Source organism: Melopsittacus undulatus, chromosome 1 (genome assembly GCF_012275295.1).
Source record: "Melopsittacus undulatus isolate bMelUnd1 chromosome 1, bMelUnd1.mat.Z, whole genome shotgun sequence".
Lineage (NCBI taxonomy): Eukaryota > Metazoa > Chordata > Aves > Psittaciformes > Psittaculidae > Melopsittacus > Melopsittacus undulatus.
Window position 1 is genome coordinate 141,751,799 of NC_047527.1, and position 16,852 is coordinate 141,768,650.

The 16,852-nt window shown below is 38.4% G+C and overlaps 1 protein-coding gene across 1 annotated transcript in view; it reads left to right on the plus strand.

The window, feature by feature from the left end:
• The first annotated feature begins 299 nt into the window (after positions 1 to 299).
• Positions 300 to 16,852, plus strand: part of BBS9 (Bardet-Biedl syndrome 9) — a 252,846-nt gene continuing 236,293 nt past the window's right edge. The window contains exons 1-6 of the mRNA XM_031042432.2: positions 300 to 456; positions 1,189 to 1,330; positions 1,485 to 1,599; positions 3,239 to 3,389; positions 4,448 to 4,512; positions 6,552 to 6,665. Coding sequence (XP_030898292.2) covers positions 1,494 to 1,599; positions 3,239 to 3,389; positions 4,448 to 4,512; positions 6,552 to 6,665 — 436 coding nt within the window. The 5' untranslated portion in view covers positions 300 to 456; positions 1,189 to 1,330; positions 1,485 to 1,493. The remainder of the gene's footprint in view (positions 457 to 1,188; positions 1,331 to 1,484; positions 1,600 to 3,238; positions 3,390 to 4,447; positions 4,513 to 6,551; positions 6,666 to 16,852) is intronic.

Sequence of the window (16,852 nt, forward strand, 5' to 3'; positions counted from 1 at the left end):
AAGGGGATGGCTAGCGAAGGAGCTAGGAGAGAGGGCTCCAGAGGACGAAGGGCTTCAGTGAGGGGTTTCAAAAGGAAACAGCACCAGCTAGGAGGTTAGATGTTTTTCTCACGGGCACAAACGAACGCCTTTCTTCCTTTCTTCTCCTCACGCTGCCCCCGCACAGGAAGAAATGAGAGAGCCCAACGGGCCATCGCGCCGCTTCCCAAACTACGTTTCCCGGCGGCCGCGCCCCCTGTTGGTTAGGGTGCGTGGCTGATGCTTACCGCGCGGTGAGGGGTCGGCGGCGATGGCGGCGGCGGCAGGGCAGAGCGGGTGTTAGCGGTACCGGCTGGTGCCTCACCTTTCGTTTCGCTTTAGGCCGTGCCCGGGTGAGAAGCCCCTGTGAGGAAGGGGGACTGGAGCCCCGGAGCAGCTCGCACCGCACCACGCCCGGGAGGTGCCGGTCCCGCCCAGGTGAGCACCCGCCGGGCTCGGTCTGTTGTCCCGCTTCAGGGCGTGTGTGTCCGTCCGGCCGCGGGGCTCGGGTGTGAAGCTGTGGGTGCGGCAGGGAGGGTCTGTGAGGGGGAGAGGGTGTGCTGTCGGCAGGCTGCCCTCAGCTGCAGTGGGTACCAGCGGCAACCCCTGAGGTGAGAAAATAGAGGGCTTATTTTGTAGGCATGGTTTCCTTTACAGAAGTAACACGGTGGTTTGCAGGGCTGGCTTTGCTCCGAAGGAAGGCAAAGGGTGAGCCCAACCTTAGGAGCCTGGCATACCTGCCCGAGCTGGTATGTCTCTCTCACGGCGGGACAGGGCATGGAACGGTGAGTTTTGAGCTAGGGTAGCGGTGTTGTCGAGCCGCCTACAAAAGGATTAGTCCGTTTTCTTCCTTCGCCTGTCCCCTTCTTAAGATAACAGCAGGTATGTAGCAGAAAAGCTGATTTGTGCCCTGAGGTCTTTGCTTGTGTCACTAGGGCATCTGCAAGGCGATTAGTTGTTCGAGGTTTTGATGTTGTCTTTCTATGTCTAAAAATAAGTTTTCGTGCATTAGACTTGCATCAGAATATTTTTCTTTTCCTGATACTCCTTGATAAGAGACACAATCACAGTTCTGTGACTTTGAAATCTTGTTTTACTTTCTTAATGTTAGTTACAGAAGGCGTTTAAGAATTAAAAAAGCTGGTACTCCTTTGTGTTTTCTTTAAGCAGCTATAAGTGGCTATCATACCTAATTTCCAAACTAAGGACAAGAAGTTTCCTAGGGTAGTTTTCTGAGCTACATAACCAGAAACCCAAGACACGTGCAGTCAACGTGTATACAGCCCAAACAAGAGCAATGCAAAGCTAAAAGGTATATAAGGATATAAGAAACATACTAAATCAAAGTTGTTGATAACGAGATTGTTTACACAGGTGTATATATGTTTGTATATACTTTACTAATTAGTATACAGAGGTATATGTATATTTGTATATACTTTACTGGTGGTTTGTTTCCTTTTCAGTAAAGAAGAATGTCGTTGTTTAAAGCTAGAGACTGGTGGTCCACCATACTCGGAGAAAAGGAAGAGTTTGACCAAGGCTGTTTGTGTGTTGCTGATGTTGATAATAGTGGACGAGGTAAATTCGGAAATACATATTTGCTGACTTTTAGGCTACACAGCTGCTAGTTTGTGTCCTGAAAGTTTATTGCCCATGTTGTGTGCATTAGAGCAGATGCACTTCAGTTGAGCTATAGATCATGCCACCTCTTGGGGGACAGAAGTCCTAATTCCTGGGTAAGTTTTCTCAGGTGCTTCTTTGGTTTCTAACACATCAATAACTCTTATGTCTTTGCTACTGCATGGTTCTCCATTCCCTGCCTCCACTGAGATCAAAGGACCTGGTTGACACACCCATCCTTCAAACCTGTTGTCCCCAGGCTTATTTCTAATGAGCCTGATTTTATCCCTTTTCCCCCTTTAAATGTAATTTAGAGCTCCCTCAGTTAGCCCTGCTAACTCCTGTGCAAAGGTCCATTCCCCTCTTTGACACAGGTGTACCCCATCTGTTGCCAGCAGGCCTGCTGCTGTGTGAACTGACCTGTGATCACAACTCCCAGATTCTGCTGGAGGTCTGAGTTGTCTTTTCCTAGTGAAAACCAAATGTAACTGGTATAAAAGCAGGAATTTAACAGTGTTGTGGGAATAGTAGTCTGTGGTTTTATTTACTTTCTCAACATTATACGTTTCTCTTTGTTAGACTAGCCTTCTTCTACCAGAGTTCAGGACCCAAGTGAATCAGCTATTTGCAATTGCCTAGCCACAGGCTGAAATATCCTCACTTAAGCATTTTTAAGGAGTTAATAACTGTGGTGGATTTAATTTACTACTGATGAAATACTTGTTACTGAACTGAGGAAGTGATGTGGGGAAGGTGGTATTCTGTGATTGAGGGACTTGGGGGTTCAAATCTTTTGTGGCTGAAGAAGAGAGCAAGCAAATGTCTGCTCTGAGCTTTTGATGTGGGATCCCATGGAACCATGCTGAGTCTCTAGAGCCTGGTGAACTTGCTTTAGGAGTACTTGTATTTTCTGGTTTGTGGAGGAGTTTTGTTGGTGTGGATTTTGATCTGCATTGATATGATGATCTATGTCTAGAAGAAATAAGTATTGGCAACCAAGTTGGGTTGTTAGTTGTCATCTTGGGAGGCACCTCTTTGGTGATTTTGTTTCTTTTTTTCATTAATTATTTTTTGTTCCTAACAATCAAATGACTACTTGATTAAAATAGTGATTCCAAAATAACTCTGATGTAACTATTACATTCATCTTTATGATAGTGGACCTGTCGCAAGAGCAGGTGGTTCCAAGGCCCAGCTTTGATGTAGTAATTATTTGCCTTTAGGTTTGCATTTGGATAAATGTCATTGGTCCCAACTTTAAAATTTTACACTTCTGCAGGTGTGCTATGTCTATGCACAAAGCCAAGATGTAGAAGCTGAAAGTTTGAAGAACTCTTCAAAACCAGAATGGGACTTTTAAAGCGTGATCATCAAAATGACAGAATAATAGCAATAGTCAGGACCACCACCATGATAACTGCTGTATTAAATTCTTTGCTAATCTTAATCTAGAACACAGAGCATAAGCAAATTTAATTGAATCATGGAAATATTCTATCTTTTATGTATTCTTTGAAATACTTCTGCAGCAAAATGAGTTCCGCATGTGCTATTGTATTCTGTAGTCTCATTTGGTTACTTGTTTGTTTGTTTGTAGATAAAATTATTGTAGGCAGTTATATGGGATATCTCCGAATCTTTAATCCACATCCTGTGAAACCTGGAGATGGAGGACAACCTGAAGACTTGCTTTTGGAAGTGCAGTTACGAGAACCAATATTGCAGGTGGAAGTGGGAAAATTTGTTTCGTAAGTCAACAGCAGGCTTTGTTGCTGTTTGTTTAAGGCTTGGGTGTGATTTTCTTTGTTTTGGGGATGAGTTTTCAGTTTCCAGAGGGACAGCTATTAAGCACATCTGTGAATACTGTACTATGCATTTGATCTGCTTCTCAAATCATCTTGATATGAGGATTTTTATTTAATGTATACATGGAGGATAATCTTCCAGATGCTTTTAAGAACTGATTTCTAAAATAAAGTTCTCCTAAGCAGATTCTCTTATGGCCAATTAAATACATATTCTTAAGGGATTAGTTTTAATTTTGAAATAAGCTTCTAATACTGTGGCATGAATTTTATTTTAAATACAAGAGGAAAAACCTGTACTAAGCAGGAGAAGAACTTGTACTCTGGGACCAAAGGCCACAGGCTGAAAGGCCTGCATCAGTTGGGAACTGTTGTCCTTTCACTCAAATACTCATGGAGTGACCCTGTGCTGGGAATTCTAATGTGTTACCCTGTGACATGATCTAACCCATTTTCTATAGTTGCAGCACAAGAACTTTCTCTGCAGGGAAAGGTTTTGGGGAAGAAGAATGTGACTGTAGGATTCAAATATGGGAATATGCAAATATATAGGATTTGACTTCAGCTTTATAGTTTAATTAACTTAAGTTCCATGCAGGTAGTACAAAAGTGAATTTAAAACCAGTAATATATGCAGTTGTTGAGTAATACATATTTGAAGGTATGATCCTTATACTCATTTGGCTTTCAGAAGAATTAACAGCACCTTGTTTGAAATGAATTTCAAGCTAAAGTGGGAAAACAGTTGACTTGCTCTTCATACATAAATGTGAAAATATGTTCTTAAAGGATTAATTTTAATTTAGAAATTAACTTCAAATACTTCAGTACGCATTTAGGAAATTAGTACTTCTGAGATTTCATGCTAGCATAAAACAGCCAAGCCTTTGGATTTGGCCCATACTTAAAAATAATTTCGACAAGGTTATTTGAATTTTAGCCTGTGTGCATTTTACTTGTAATTTATCTGTAAACAGTGCTTTTTTTAACCTTCCTAACAGTGGTACTGAAGGACTTCATCTGGCTGTGTTGCATTGTCGAAAACTCTGTGTGTATGCTGTTTCAGGTTAGTTACACACACAAGCTTTCATGTGATTTTAATTGTACTCTAAAGTCTGGATTAGGTTAATGCTAAATTTAGTATATACAGCATTTATTAATTTTCTCTGAAGAGCTGCAGTCATGTTCTGTCACTCAAACTTGTATCTGAAGAGGAATCATTAGTGATTAGTTCTAGGTATTTCCCAGTGATAACAGGTTTGCTGACCTGCCGAGTGCTTGAGATGCTCTGATGTGTGTGCTGGTCTGTGGTTGGTAGTGCTTGTGAATGACTAGTTCTTATTACAGCTTTGACGTGGGTGTTACTGTTCAGAGTACTAATGAAATAAAAGGTCGTTTAATGACAAGTTATCTCTTTAAAAATGAAACAATTACAATTCTGAATTCAAATCCAGATAATTCTTAGAAAGGCAGAACACTCATAACATTGCGCAAGGAGGTTAAGAGGAGGTTAGTACTGGTAAGAAGGTGAAACTGCTGTGTTTTTTCTTAAGTCCTCTTTCTTCTATTGCCTTTGGAAGTTCTAAATGCTGTGTTTTCTCAGTATGTGAAGAGGCAAATCACAAAATACCTTTTCAGTGCACTGAATTCTTTCTAATATATGCTTAAAGCAAAGCACAGATTTAGGAGATTGTACCCCCATCTTCAAAATTCGATAGATAACTACATTGTGCATTTTCTGTGTACAGGGACAGCTGTGGCATGTAAGAGCGTGGTTTTCTTGCAATTTCTGTCAGTTTCTCTCCTCTGAACAGGTACTTTCAAACATGTTCCTTTGAGGAATAATGATCACTATTTCTTTATGCTTCTGTGGCAAATTACACTTTTGTGAAGTGGAATCTTTACTTGATTTATACATGTTGCCCTTTCTGTGACTTGTAATAAAACAACTATGCTGCTAATGCTTATGAGAGCATCCTTGAGGGCTGACTAAATTATAGCTTCAATGTTGTATTGCAGTCAATCCAATGTGTATTCCATGTGGACTGGCTATTTTGTAACTTGTTTTTTCTCTAGTGGTGCAACTTAGCTGGTTACTTCTCCAGACAGGGGCTTTTTTCCTCACATCTGTTCCAGTGTCTTTCCCTAACATGGGCCTGCTTTAGGGGTAACTGCTTAAAAGCTATATTGGGTTTTGGTTGGAAAAATTGCCTAAAAGGTTACCATAAGCTATGAATCTTTTTAGCATGTTATTTAAGATGGTATTGGAATAATCTTTGTATACTTAAAGCTGTGGTAGGGTTTAGCTTAGGTATCATTCACTCAAAACACCTTTTCCCCTGCTGATGTGACTGTTCTCAAAGGGTTTTGCTAATATTAGTTCTTAAGTGTTATTCTACAAGGTGAAGAACTTTGTTTACTTCATGGGTGCAGGGAGGACTTGCTCAGATAGGGGAGCTTTGGCTTTAGTTTCTTTGGGAAGCTTTTTGAATTTCTCCTAGTTTCCTAAAGGAGTCAGGAAATTAAAATTCATTTTTAGAGAAAGTGATGTGTATCATAAAATAATTCTTGTTGCCATATGTTTGTGTATTACCTTTGCACTGTTGATCACTGCCTTTAACTTCAGAGTAAAGGCAAGTGATAAATGTGCCCTAAGCATAGCTTTGTCCAATTACAGCAAGTGACTAGCTGTATCTTAATTTGAGACAAAGAGTGTTACAGCTTAGGGTGGCTGCTGGATATAGTATATTCACTATATTCACTGAGTAAGTAGAGAATTGTATGAATTCCCCTTTGAGCAGGCTTTTTGCTGATATTAGAGATGTGCCTAATGTGGAGAAAAATATATTTAAGTAATAATCTCAGCCTCTTACTAAATATTTATGCCATATTTAGTGTAAGAAGACTTTATTTCTGGTTTTGGCCTTTAGGAATTTTGTAGCTTGGTGATTTTTTTTAAATGAAAGCAGCAGTGTGAGCCTTCATATCTCAAAGGCAATAGGACTAAGTTACAGGTTTTTTTCAGGTTGTTTAAGCAGGTACTTCTTTACTTCTTCCACACCGCGTGGATCAAAGGTGTAAATATATAACTTTTGTTTTTTGTAGAAACTCTGGGAAATGTGGAACATGGAAACCAGTATCAGATTAAACTAATGTATGAGCACAATCTTCAGAGAACTGCTTGTAATATGACTTACGGTCCATTTGGTGGTGTAAAAGGTAGGCTCCTTGTTGCATATTCCTTTTTATGAGTTGTTTAACTGTGAACACTTGAGGATTAACTTAAATTTAGAAAGGCAGCAGGATGCTGCTGTGTAGACGAAACTGTCTTTCTGTGAATGATGGTACCTTCTTTGCATCTAGAAAATAAATGAGGCAAAGAATATGAAATGCAGAGTAGTTGTTTTGTTGCACCTTGAGCTGGATATGAATTTACAAGGATAATACTGATCTAAAAAAACCCTCAACAACCCAACATTACAAAACCCCTGGTTCCTCCCATGTAAAATACTTTAACATCTAAACTAATTGTCATAATTTATACTTTAATTCTGTTTTGCTTTTCTGTAATTTGCTTATCCTGTGCAAAGAAAAAGGTTAACACCTTCATTCTCTGATCCTAAAATATCAAGTGTCTTTTAAAGATATGTAGATTTAAAAAGAATATATATAAGCTTTGACTGGAAAAACATAACAGTGGAAAATAGTATGTATGGTGTGTTTGTAGTTTTGAATGAGTTTAATAGGTACTGGTCTTTTTGAACTTCTGAATGGTGAATGTTTTGTTCCAATCTGGAAGCATTTAGGTTTTCTGTACATGACAGTTCTTTCTCTTCAGAAGTAAAGCTTGCCCAATGGTATTAAGGGGTGGTTGTCATCTACACAAGTAGTATTCACAAACTGTCAGCAGTGTGGTTACACTTTACCAAGGTAGAAAATCATCTGAATATTCTGTGTCTGTGAGAATCTTCTAGTAGTAATTCTACAATGCTTTATCCTAAACTCAAGCTTGTCCCTGGGCTTAAATTCAATTGGCCAAAATTCATATAATTCATAATGATTGGAGAGATTTTAACCTACTAATTTTGCACAACCACTGTGAGAAAAATGGTCACCTCTCGTGGGTGAGAAGATATCTATGCTGTGAGTATCTTGAGGAGTGTGTGTACAGGGTATAGTGTGCTTCCAGACATACTACAGTGGAATTGCAGTAACATGTATTCAGGGGATTGTAAGCTAAGAGTTGTGAGTGTCAGGAATGGTTCAAGAAGAATATAAAGCAAATACCCAGGTACCACGATGTAGTTCTGCAGAATAAACTCTGGATTTTTGACATGGTGTTTGTTTACCATGGAGATTTAAGTAGAATTCTGACCACCAGCCCAATCTTGATGCCAGGCCTGTCTCTTATAAACCTGATCATAAACTGTGACAAATGCAAGTGATGTAATGAAGATGTCTTTGCAAGCTAGGGAGACACAAGGTAATGGTTACCCCAGAAACTGCTCAGCCAGCCAAATACTTTTCAACATCTAGTGTGGTCAAAATGAGGGCCAGTTCTGCAATAGCAGCAAGAACAGCAGAGGGAACTCTGGCAAGTTCTGCAAACTGTTTTCTAGTAGCACTTCTGCCCCAGCATGTCAAGCTGTATTCCTTATCCTTTTTTCCTCCCCATGTTCCAGTTTGTGTTAATGTGTTTATTGCTGTGGAAAAATAATGACCTCAAGTCTTGTTTTGAGGTGGCAAAATAATAAACAAGGAAGGCACAGATTTGTGTTTTGTAATAAATAGTATGTGTTCATACGGTAAGAAGCTTTCTGTTTAAGACCTAAATCTAGGAACATTATAGTGGGTGTACCTAATAGCAGGCATCGAAGCATCAGAGAAGTAGGCAAAATGAACACTGAAGAAAGTTCTTTTGGGGAAATATAAGAAATAATTATATTTGGTAGAATTCCTGGACTGAATGTCCTTTTTTTGTGTGGCTTTCCTAGACTGTGGTTAGATCTCTTGTCAAATATGTGTTTTTAATCTTGCCCATAGCCTTTTGCAGTGAATTGATTTCAGTTTTTTTAACTATCATCTTTATCCTTTTCTCTACTTGAGGCTTATGAATGACAGTACTGGCGGTTTATTTCTATCTTGAAGACCAACAGAGTGAACCAGAAAGGAGGTTTATCAAGTGCTGTTAATTTCAGTAAACTGATGCGTGTCCTGGCCTGGCCTGCCAAACTGTCTGTGTGTATCTCTGGCAGATGTTCTGAGATGTAATTGAGAGCCATTCTGTAAATAAATAAATATATTTTTTTACTGTCTTTCCCAGGCTTCTCTGTAACTCTGGCCAGGCATCTGCTAACAGTCTTGCTTGCCTTCAGCAGAGGTTAATTTGTGATGGTGGCAGTGTTGTAAGCATGCAGCAATGAGCTGGCTTTGCTTACGGTGTGACCTCTACTTCTGCACTGTGCAAGTAGACTAACAAAACATAGGGAGAGTTTTTGTATTTATTGCCTTCTGTTACTGCTGTGCCTAGTATGTGTCTTACTGCTATACTCAAGCATCCTTGAAACAATGTGAAGGTGAAAGAGGCACTTCAGAGGTCATGTTTACGGAGCTACTGAAGCAGACACAGGAGAATGGCAGTTGAACAGATGGAGGAAGCCATGTGTACAGGGCAAGCATGTTGTGGGAGTGTCAGGAAGGAGGGTGAATGTCAGTCCCCCAGAAACACAGTCTTTCATTTGAGGAAGTAAAGAATGCCGTAAGAGTTGACACAGAGCACTTGATCTATGAAGTTCCTCAGTCTCGCTCACGTTTCTCTTCCTGAAGATTGTGCTTTTTTACTCTTAATGGAGGTTTTAGTCCTATACCTTCAGTGTTAAGAAACTTAGTCTACCCAGCCATACTAGTTAACTCTGGCAAAAAAAAACAACCCAGGATTGACTTTGTGTACACTAATTCGTGCTGGTGTCCTCAAACATATCCTTGAGGGTTTTCTGTCCTTTCTTTGGACCAACAGTTATTTGGTTCTAGCTAAAGCTCTATTTCTTTTTTGTTGGACTGCGTCCAGGCTGTTGCCTGTCAATTTAATAGATACTGCTGAAAACGATCAGTTCACTAATGCTTGTCCCAACCAAAGATGCAATACTTGCCTCTTGGCATTCAGGTATCTCCTGTTATCGTTCATAATGTTATTTGAACCCATGTGTAAATGCAGTCTTAGGCTGTATAGTGGGCTGCTACAGCTGTAGATTTATCTGTAGATACATCTGGAATGCCACATGCTCTTTTGGTCTCTTCATGCTCTAAGGTTGCATAATCAATTTTGAAAATTGGGCTCTAAAGCTAGCACATTGCATTTCTCATCTTGCATCTCTTTTGGCCTCTGTGGTGGCTTCTGCTCATTCTGTCTGAAAGAGTTTCAGTTTCCTTTGAAAAAGGAAGGTTGAACAGCAAAGAAGCTGGCTGAGGCTTACTGCTGTTCCTTGCTTCATGGAGAGCCCTGCAGGAAAAGAGATTAAGCCCTCTCTTGTCAAGAACCTTTCACAGTGTGGGATGGGGTATGTAGGGTTACAAGCAATGCAATCAGGCTGGGACAGAGGTCTGAGGCTGAGTGACTGCTACTGAAATTGGGAGGCAGTTCCATAAGTAGGCAGCAAACTGTGCATAATGGTACAGAAAGGAACTCTCTTTCAGTCCTGCAATTCTTGAACTTAGAGTTTCTGAAGATCCTCTAGTTCCCTTTATATCCTTAAAGGGGCTGAAGAGGCTTATTCAGACCAAGCTTTCAGTTTTCATAGTATTTAAGTTCAGTTTAGATTGTATTGGAGCAGAATGTGGTTCTCCAGCTTAAAAAGCATCTTACTCTCTTTAGGATAATGGTTTTTACAGAGAAACTGCCTGAAATTTTTCTCTTGACTGTTAGGTGACCTACTATCCACTCGAAGCTTTTAATCAATGAAGGAGAATAGCTGTTAGAAGCAGATGCTCTATTACTATTTTATGTTTTGGTTTGGTTATGAAGCTCCACGAAGCATTCTTTAGCTGTTTGTAGTTAGATGTGTGCTTACAAAAATCTCTCCCTGTGTGTGCTTTCTGCAGCTTCATTAAGGGGGGAGGATCTCACAGCTTCTGTTACTGTGGTAGCTGTGGAAGAATGTCTTTGCAGGTGTTTGACATGTTCAGAATATAGAAACAAACACCACTAGGTGTGTATCTCATTTTTAGTCAGTTTCTTCCAGTGTTTTTGCTTTCCTATCCCTTCTAGTTTATGGGAATCTTAGACCATTGTTATGTTATAATTTGGTTTATAAATGACACATCTTTTTAGCTGAAATGTGATGGAGATGTAAAATGTACAAAGTACGACTGTCATTTCTCAACTGGTGGGTTTTTTTTGTCTTTTGCATTAAAAAAAAAGGTATTGTAGATTTCTCTAAGGAGACAATTGGGGTAACCTCCCCTATTTTGTAGCCTGGTTGCTAGCAGCTTCAGTCTTGCGTGTCTTCAGATTAATGATTTGATGCTGTGAGCAGCTTTCACACATGGAAGGATGTTCTTATAAGAGGAGCAGATGAAGAAAATCAACAAACACTGTTGTTTAGTCTCATCATGGAAGGTTGAAACCTAAATTAAATAAGCGATTAAAACGATGGAATAAAAAAGCCAAAGACTGAGAAGCTGTTCAGAGACTGGTGTAAGGTTAACAGCATGCGTTTGTCCTTGAAGTAGCAGAGTGTGAATTGCGTTTGTCGCCACTAGATGGTCCTCTGACTGCATGTATTGGTTAGTGGGCTGCCTCTGAAACTGCGTTTATACTAGAACAGATCTTACAAGTGTTATTTACTGCAAGACTTAGTATAGAAAGCACAGAAGTGTTTTCTGAAAACCTGCATAGCAAAAAGTTTCATTGATGGGAACAGAACGTGTTCTGTTGGTTTAGAAGTCTAGCAAGAAGGCAAAATGAGCTTGTCTCTTGCTTTCACCAAAATTAAGGGGCCAGGGATGTGGGAAATAACTAGGAAATCCCTTATATGTTTAGCTAGAATCCTAAACAAAGCTGATGGAAACATAAAAGAAGGAAGTAGAGAAAATGTACAAAGATGAAAATACAAACCAAGTGTAGGCAGAGTTAATTGTGATTTAAAAATCTGTGGCAAATGGAAAGACAAAAATACAGAACTTTTTATTTCTTTGCTGCTTTAACTTTACTTTTGTTCCTTGCTGTCTCATGAAACTTTCAAGAAGTGACAGAGGAAGATCAACTGATAAAAAGATCTTGTATTGTTAGTCCAGACTTTAAAAAAATGAAATTAAGTTGAAGTTATTTCTTTTGTTCTATCTGCTTTTCAAATTTTGAACTCTTCCTCATGATCTCAGAGCTGTATGTTGATTTTGTCCTGCAATGCTCTGGTTCTAGCATATGGGTCCTTTTAGAGAGGGTGATTCATGATAAGACTATGAGTTAGGAGTGCTGAACACTGGTTTTCAACCACGTGAACTCTTAACCTAGCCACAAAATGTCACAGCCCTTAAGTAATGATCAGATTGCACAGTCTTTGTGTTTCACTTCAGATGTAAAATTTAAAGAACTCAAGGTGACTCTGCTGTAAGCAGAGTAAAGGAAATGGAGGTGAATAAGCATGCATTTTAATGATTTATATTGCAACCTTGCCTATTGTGAGGTTTCAGTTCTACAAAAATATACTTTGTATAAACCAGGGTAATTCTTTCCCCTGGTGTGACCCCACCTGGATTACCACGTTCAGCTCTGGGGCCTTCAGTGTAAGTAGGATGTAGACCTGCTTGAGTGAGTCTGGAGAAGGCCATAAAGAAGCTCCAAGACAGGCTGAGAGCAACCTGCTCTAGTGAAAGGTGTCTCTGCCCATGGCAGGGAGTTGTAACTGGATGAGCTGTAAGGTCCCTTCCAACCCAAGCCAGTCTGTGATTCTATAATTAGACCACCAGAGACTGCTGCATTAACAATTCAACTCTCATATGAAGGTGTGTTTGATGTTAATTTACAATATCTTGGAAAGCATTTTTGTTTTCACATCTGTAGTGTATTGTATTTGTAAGATACTTAACTCAAATACTAAGTTATTGGCTAAGATTGTGTTAAAGAACCTAGTCAGCTTGTAATATCAAGAGTAGAGTTTGTATAACTCTGGCTTATACTTTTGTTTGGGAGGGAAGTGAGGAAGTTGTTGAGCATTTTAGGCTTGTTTTAGAGGTTTTGATCATCCGAATGCAAAGCTATCGCCTTATTACCCTGTTTATGAAAGATCTAACTTGTTTCTCTAATATAGTGAGGATGTACTTATGCTTTTGTGCTTGTAGCTGTGTGATGCAAAGGCAGCTGTGCTAGTTTTAGAGAACAGTGTGTGTACTGGACAAAGCATGAGATGTACTAGTTTAGAACTGTAGTTAGTATTCTGGATAGCATCTCTAAGATGCTTTCTGTGAGATATCAAGGTATTTGAGGACAAGTAGCTAAACTAGTTTCAAATGTTGTACAGGGCTGGTAAACCCTAAGTGATGAGACTTCATTTGGCTTATTAAAAGCCTCTGCTGATTGAAAGCTTCTGATAAATGAGTTACCTGTTTTGATGCTGTTAAAAGAATAGAGTGAAGCAAATGAATTTGGTATAATGTTTTAGTTAAGATTTAATTTTCTTTATGTAGCTGTGTGCCTCTAGTGCAGTTCTTAAGGCATAAATCTGATATTAATCTATAAATAGTCAAGTCTTATTAAGCAATATTCTACATATTATTTAATCTTTAAAACAGCATTTATAAAAAGAGTGAGAAGATTATTTTATTATTTAAGTAGTGATTAGATTTTTGAGGCAGGATTGTTCAGTTATGTGATTGACGTAATTTTATCACAGTTTTGCTCCATTCTTAAGCTTTTTTATTTGCATGTCCACCAGAGTGATGTAGGTCTAGTTCTTTTAATTAAAATAATGCTGAGTTGGATCTGTTCTCTTCTTGTGCAGGTATTTTGGTTAATTAAGTTAGCACTGTTGACTTCAATTATATGAAACAGTAGCTGTGAATGATCTTCATATAATAATAATAAAACTTCTTATAGCTGGGTAATCACTTGGAGATGAGATAATTGTCAACCGTTTGCTTAAGGATCTCCTGAATTTGCATGTTGATACAGTAGAAGATTTGCAGGAAATTGGCATTAAGCAAAACATTTTTGTCTCTGCAAACAAATCCATGTTACTTCATAATTAATATTTATAGCCTTTTTCTAATGTAATATTTAAATAATTAGTGCTGAACATACCTTAATTTTGTCTACACAACCTATAGAAATAAACTGTCCTGTGCTTTGACTTTGTCTTGTTCACATTGAGGGTTTCTGGAGATGGTGTGTTTTCCTGCCCTTAGTGGAATCTGAGGAAGACACACGACTTAGAAAATCGTTGGATCATAGCCTGGTTTGTGTTGAAAGGGACCTTAAAACTCATCCAGTTCCGACCCCCTGCCATGGGCAGGGACACCTTCCACTAGAGCAGCTTGCTCCAAGCCCCTGTGTCCAACCTGGCCTTGAACACTTGTTTTTATAGAACTTCTTCAAATATATTGATAAATGATTTAGAATTGGATCCTCCTGATAATGCAAATTTTTTGGTCTGAAAAACTTAATGCTTTAAGTTGGCTTCCAGACTTGTTCAGGTATATTTGAAGTTGTTCAGTGGATACTGTACCAATAAAAGGAAATAATAAAACAACAGTAAAAGGAAGGAAAAAAGAAAATACAACTTTGACATGAAAAAGTTAAAAAAGCAAAAAGAGGTGTGAAAATATCTTGAACCTGTCTTTTCCTCAGCAAGTAGCCTTGAATTAATTTTACTTTATTATTGCACTGGCCTAGAGGCAAAGTATGCTTCAGAGTTCCAACAAAGAGGGTGCTATACGTAGGAATTCTCTTAATAATGAGATGCAACATATGTGTAAACCATGCGACCTTGTAACAGGAAACTTTGTAAGAAGGGTTAGACTGTGCTTAACTTTTCCACAATTCTGCAAGAATGAGTTTTATTAGGTGTTAGTCAGAAAAAAATTATCAGCTGAGTTTTATGCTCTAAGGTTAAATGATTCTTATGACTATGTTTAAATACAGCAGCAGTATAAATTTGGACTTAGGTTTATTGGCCAGTTCTGTTAAGAAGAACGTTTAACTGTTACCTTCCTGTTAAATTGCTTCTGGGTAAGGACAGATGATTTGAAAGGCTTGGGCATCAGGAGTTGTTTCATGGAATAGGTCTGCTGCTGACTATTTCTAAATGGTTTCTCATGTAACTTTGGAAACCTGTGTTTTTCTTTTTAAAATAATGGACTTAGAATCTCTTTTAAATTGATGATGTGAATGGAAAAACAATCAAGGAAAGTGTTCTGTGAATCTCTAGCCATCCATTTCCTTTCACCTTTCTCAACTTCTCGTAACAGTAATGACTCAGATTAGAGCATAACTGAAGTGAAAAATCCCATCACCTTCAGTATGTGAGAACTTCAATTACAAATTGTTAGATATATTATTTAATCTGCATTTCATTTAAACGAAGCCCTATCATTAAAATGAATTAAAACCAATTGTAGAAATAGAGAACTGTGGGAGCTCATATGTATATGTAAGTGAAAGACTTGCTTTTCCAAGCTTTGGTAGATTTTATGTGATACTCTTTTTGAATTTCTTTTTTTGAAATATAGTACTTAAATGTGTGCAGTCATTGTGCACTGATAGTATAAAATGTTTTGTGTCTCGCATGTAGGGTTATGGCTTTAGCAGTACTCCCTGCCAAGAATCAGCGAGTGCCAAGCAGAACAATAATTATCTCATGTGTTTTTAATAGTGCATGTATATTAATAATGACCCAATCTTGCATTTCTCCTTTTGGTGACATATTGTTGACTCATATTTAATTCATCATCCTCCTCTAATCCCCAGATTCTTCTTCATAGTGCTGTTGCCTGCCGTTCTCTGGTTTCCTGTGAGACAATTGTCTGAGATCATATCAGATGTTTCACTGAAGTTTAGAGATGCTGTCTCTAAAGTTTTTTGATGCAGTATGTATTATTACTCTGTCTAATAAATAGTTTGGCATGATGAATTTTGTGTTACTTCAAACCTATGTACAGCTTTATTATTTACGTATGTACTTTCTTATTAAACGTTCCTGCATTTCATGTGGATGCATTTGTTTATCAGATTTGCTTTCTTTTTCATCTAAAAGAATGCAGTTTTCTATTTAGTCTCTTTTGTCTCCTCAAAGGGTCTTTCAGAAATGTGTGTATGTACCATTTGCTTATTTTTCTAGTATTCATCCATGACTATTCCATGATAGAGTCTCCAATTTGTAGGAATTTATTTGGAAGGTCACCAAAACCTCATTAGTTGCTTTTCCTAGAGGGGTGCAGTGTATTTTGTAGAGGCTATCATGCTTTCTACTAATTCTAATTTGGGTTATTAGGTTTGGTGCAAATAGTTCCTGTTAGAAATCCCTCTGTCATTCAAAACAGATTTTTTTTTTCCCTTGGAGTGTCAAAAGTGTGAGGGAACAAACTGGCAAGAAGGGATGAAAATCAATACAGCTTTGACAAGGTAACCTTACTTTCAGATTCGTGAGCAGAATTCTATTTTGTGGTATCCAGTTGGTTCTGATCATGGTCACAACTTGTCCTAGACATTGTTGAAAGGTTTATTGTTGGCATAATTGCATAGCTGGGCATATACAGTTGAGTAAGATTTAGAAAAGTGTCACCAAGTACGTAGAAATTCAAGAATCCGGTAAAAATTGAAGTTAGGTTTAATTTTATATACTTGTTTTGTGTGGGACTGCTATGTTTTCCCCTTGGTGGCAATGCGAGCTTTGGTAAATGAGACTTGAGCTTACCTGAATCATAGTTCTTGCTTTAGTAGCAGAGCCTATGCCTTCTGGAAGTTTAAGGGCTGCACAGTGCTGTCATTTAAGAGGTCAAATTTTTAAAGTTTTAGATTAATCCGGAGAATTTGGAAAGGTTTAAGAAAAACTTTAGCAGACCAAAAGTGTTCATAACTGAAAGAAATAATGCTGCAACCTTGCTGAATTTTTACATTTCTCTAACATGACTGAGTCTGATTGTGACCATGGTTTAGTAAAGATAAACATGCAACCCCTCCAGAGAAAAATGTATTTGGTGACTATGATGAAAAGGACAAGGAAGGATTACAGCAGAAATGAAGTCTTTGCAACTGCTCCATTGTAGACTTCTCTAAAGATTGCTCTTTGATTGGAATGAAAGTATCCCATCCTGCTTAGCTGCAAATGTGTGAAAAGAATACATTACAAGGTTAGTAGCAAAAGAATAAGATAACCTCAGCATTTGCAGTATGCTTCCAACAGTCTTAAAACACA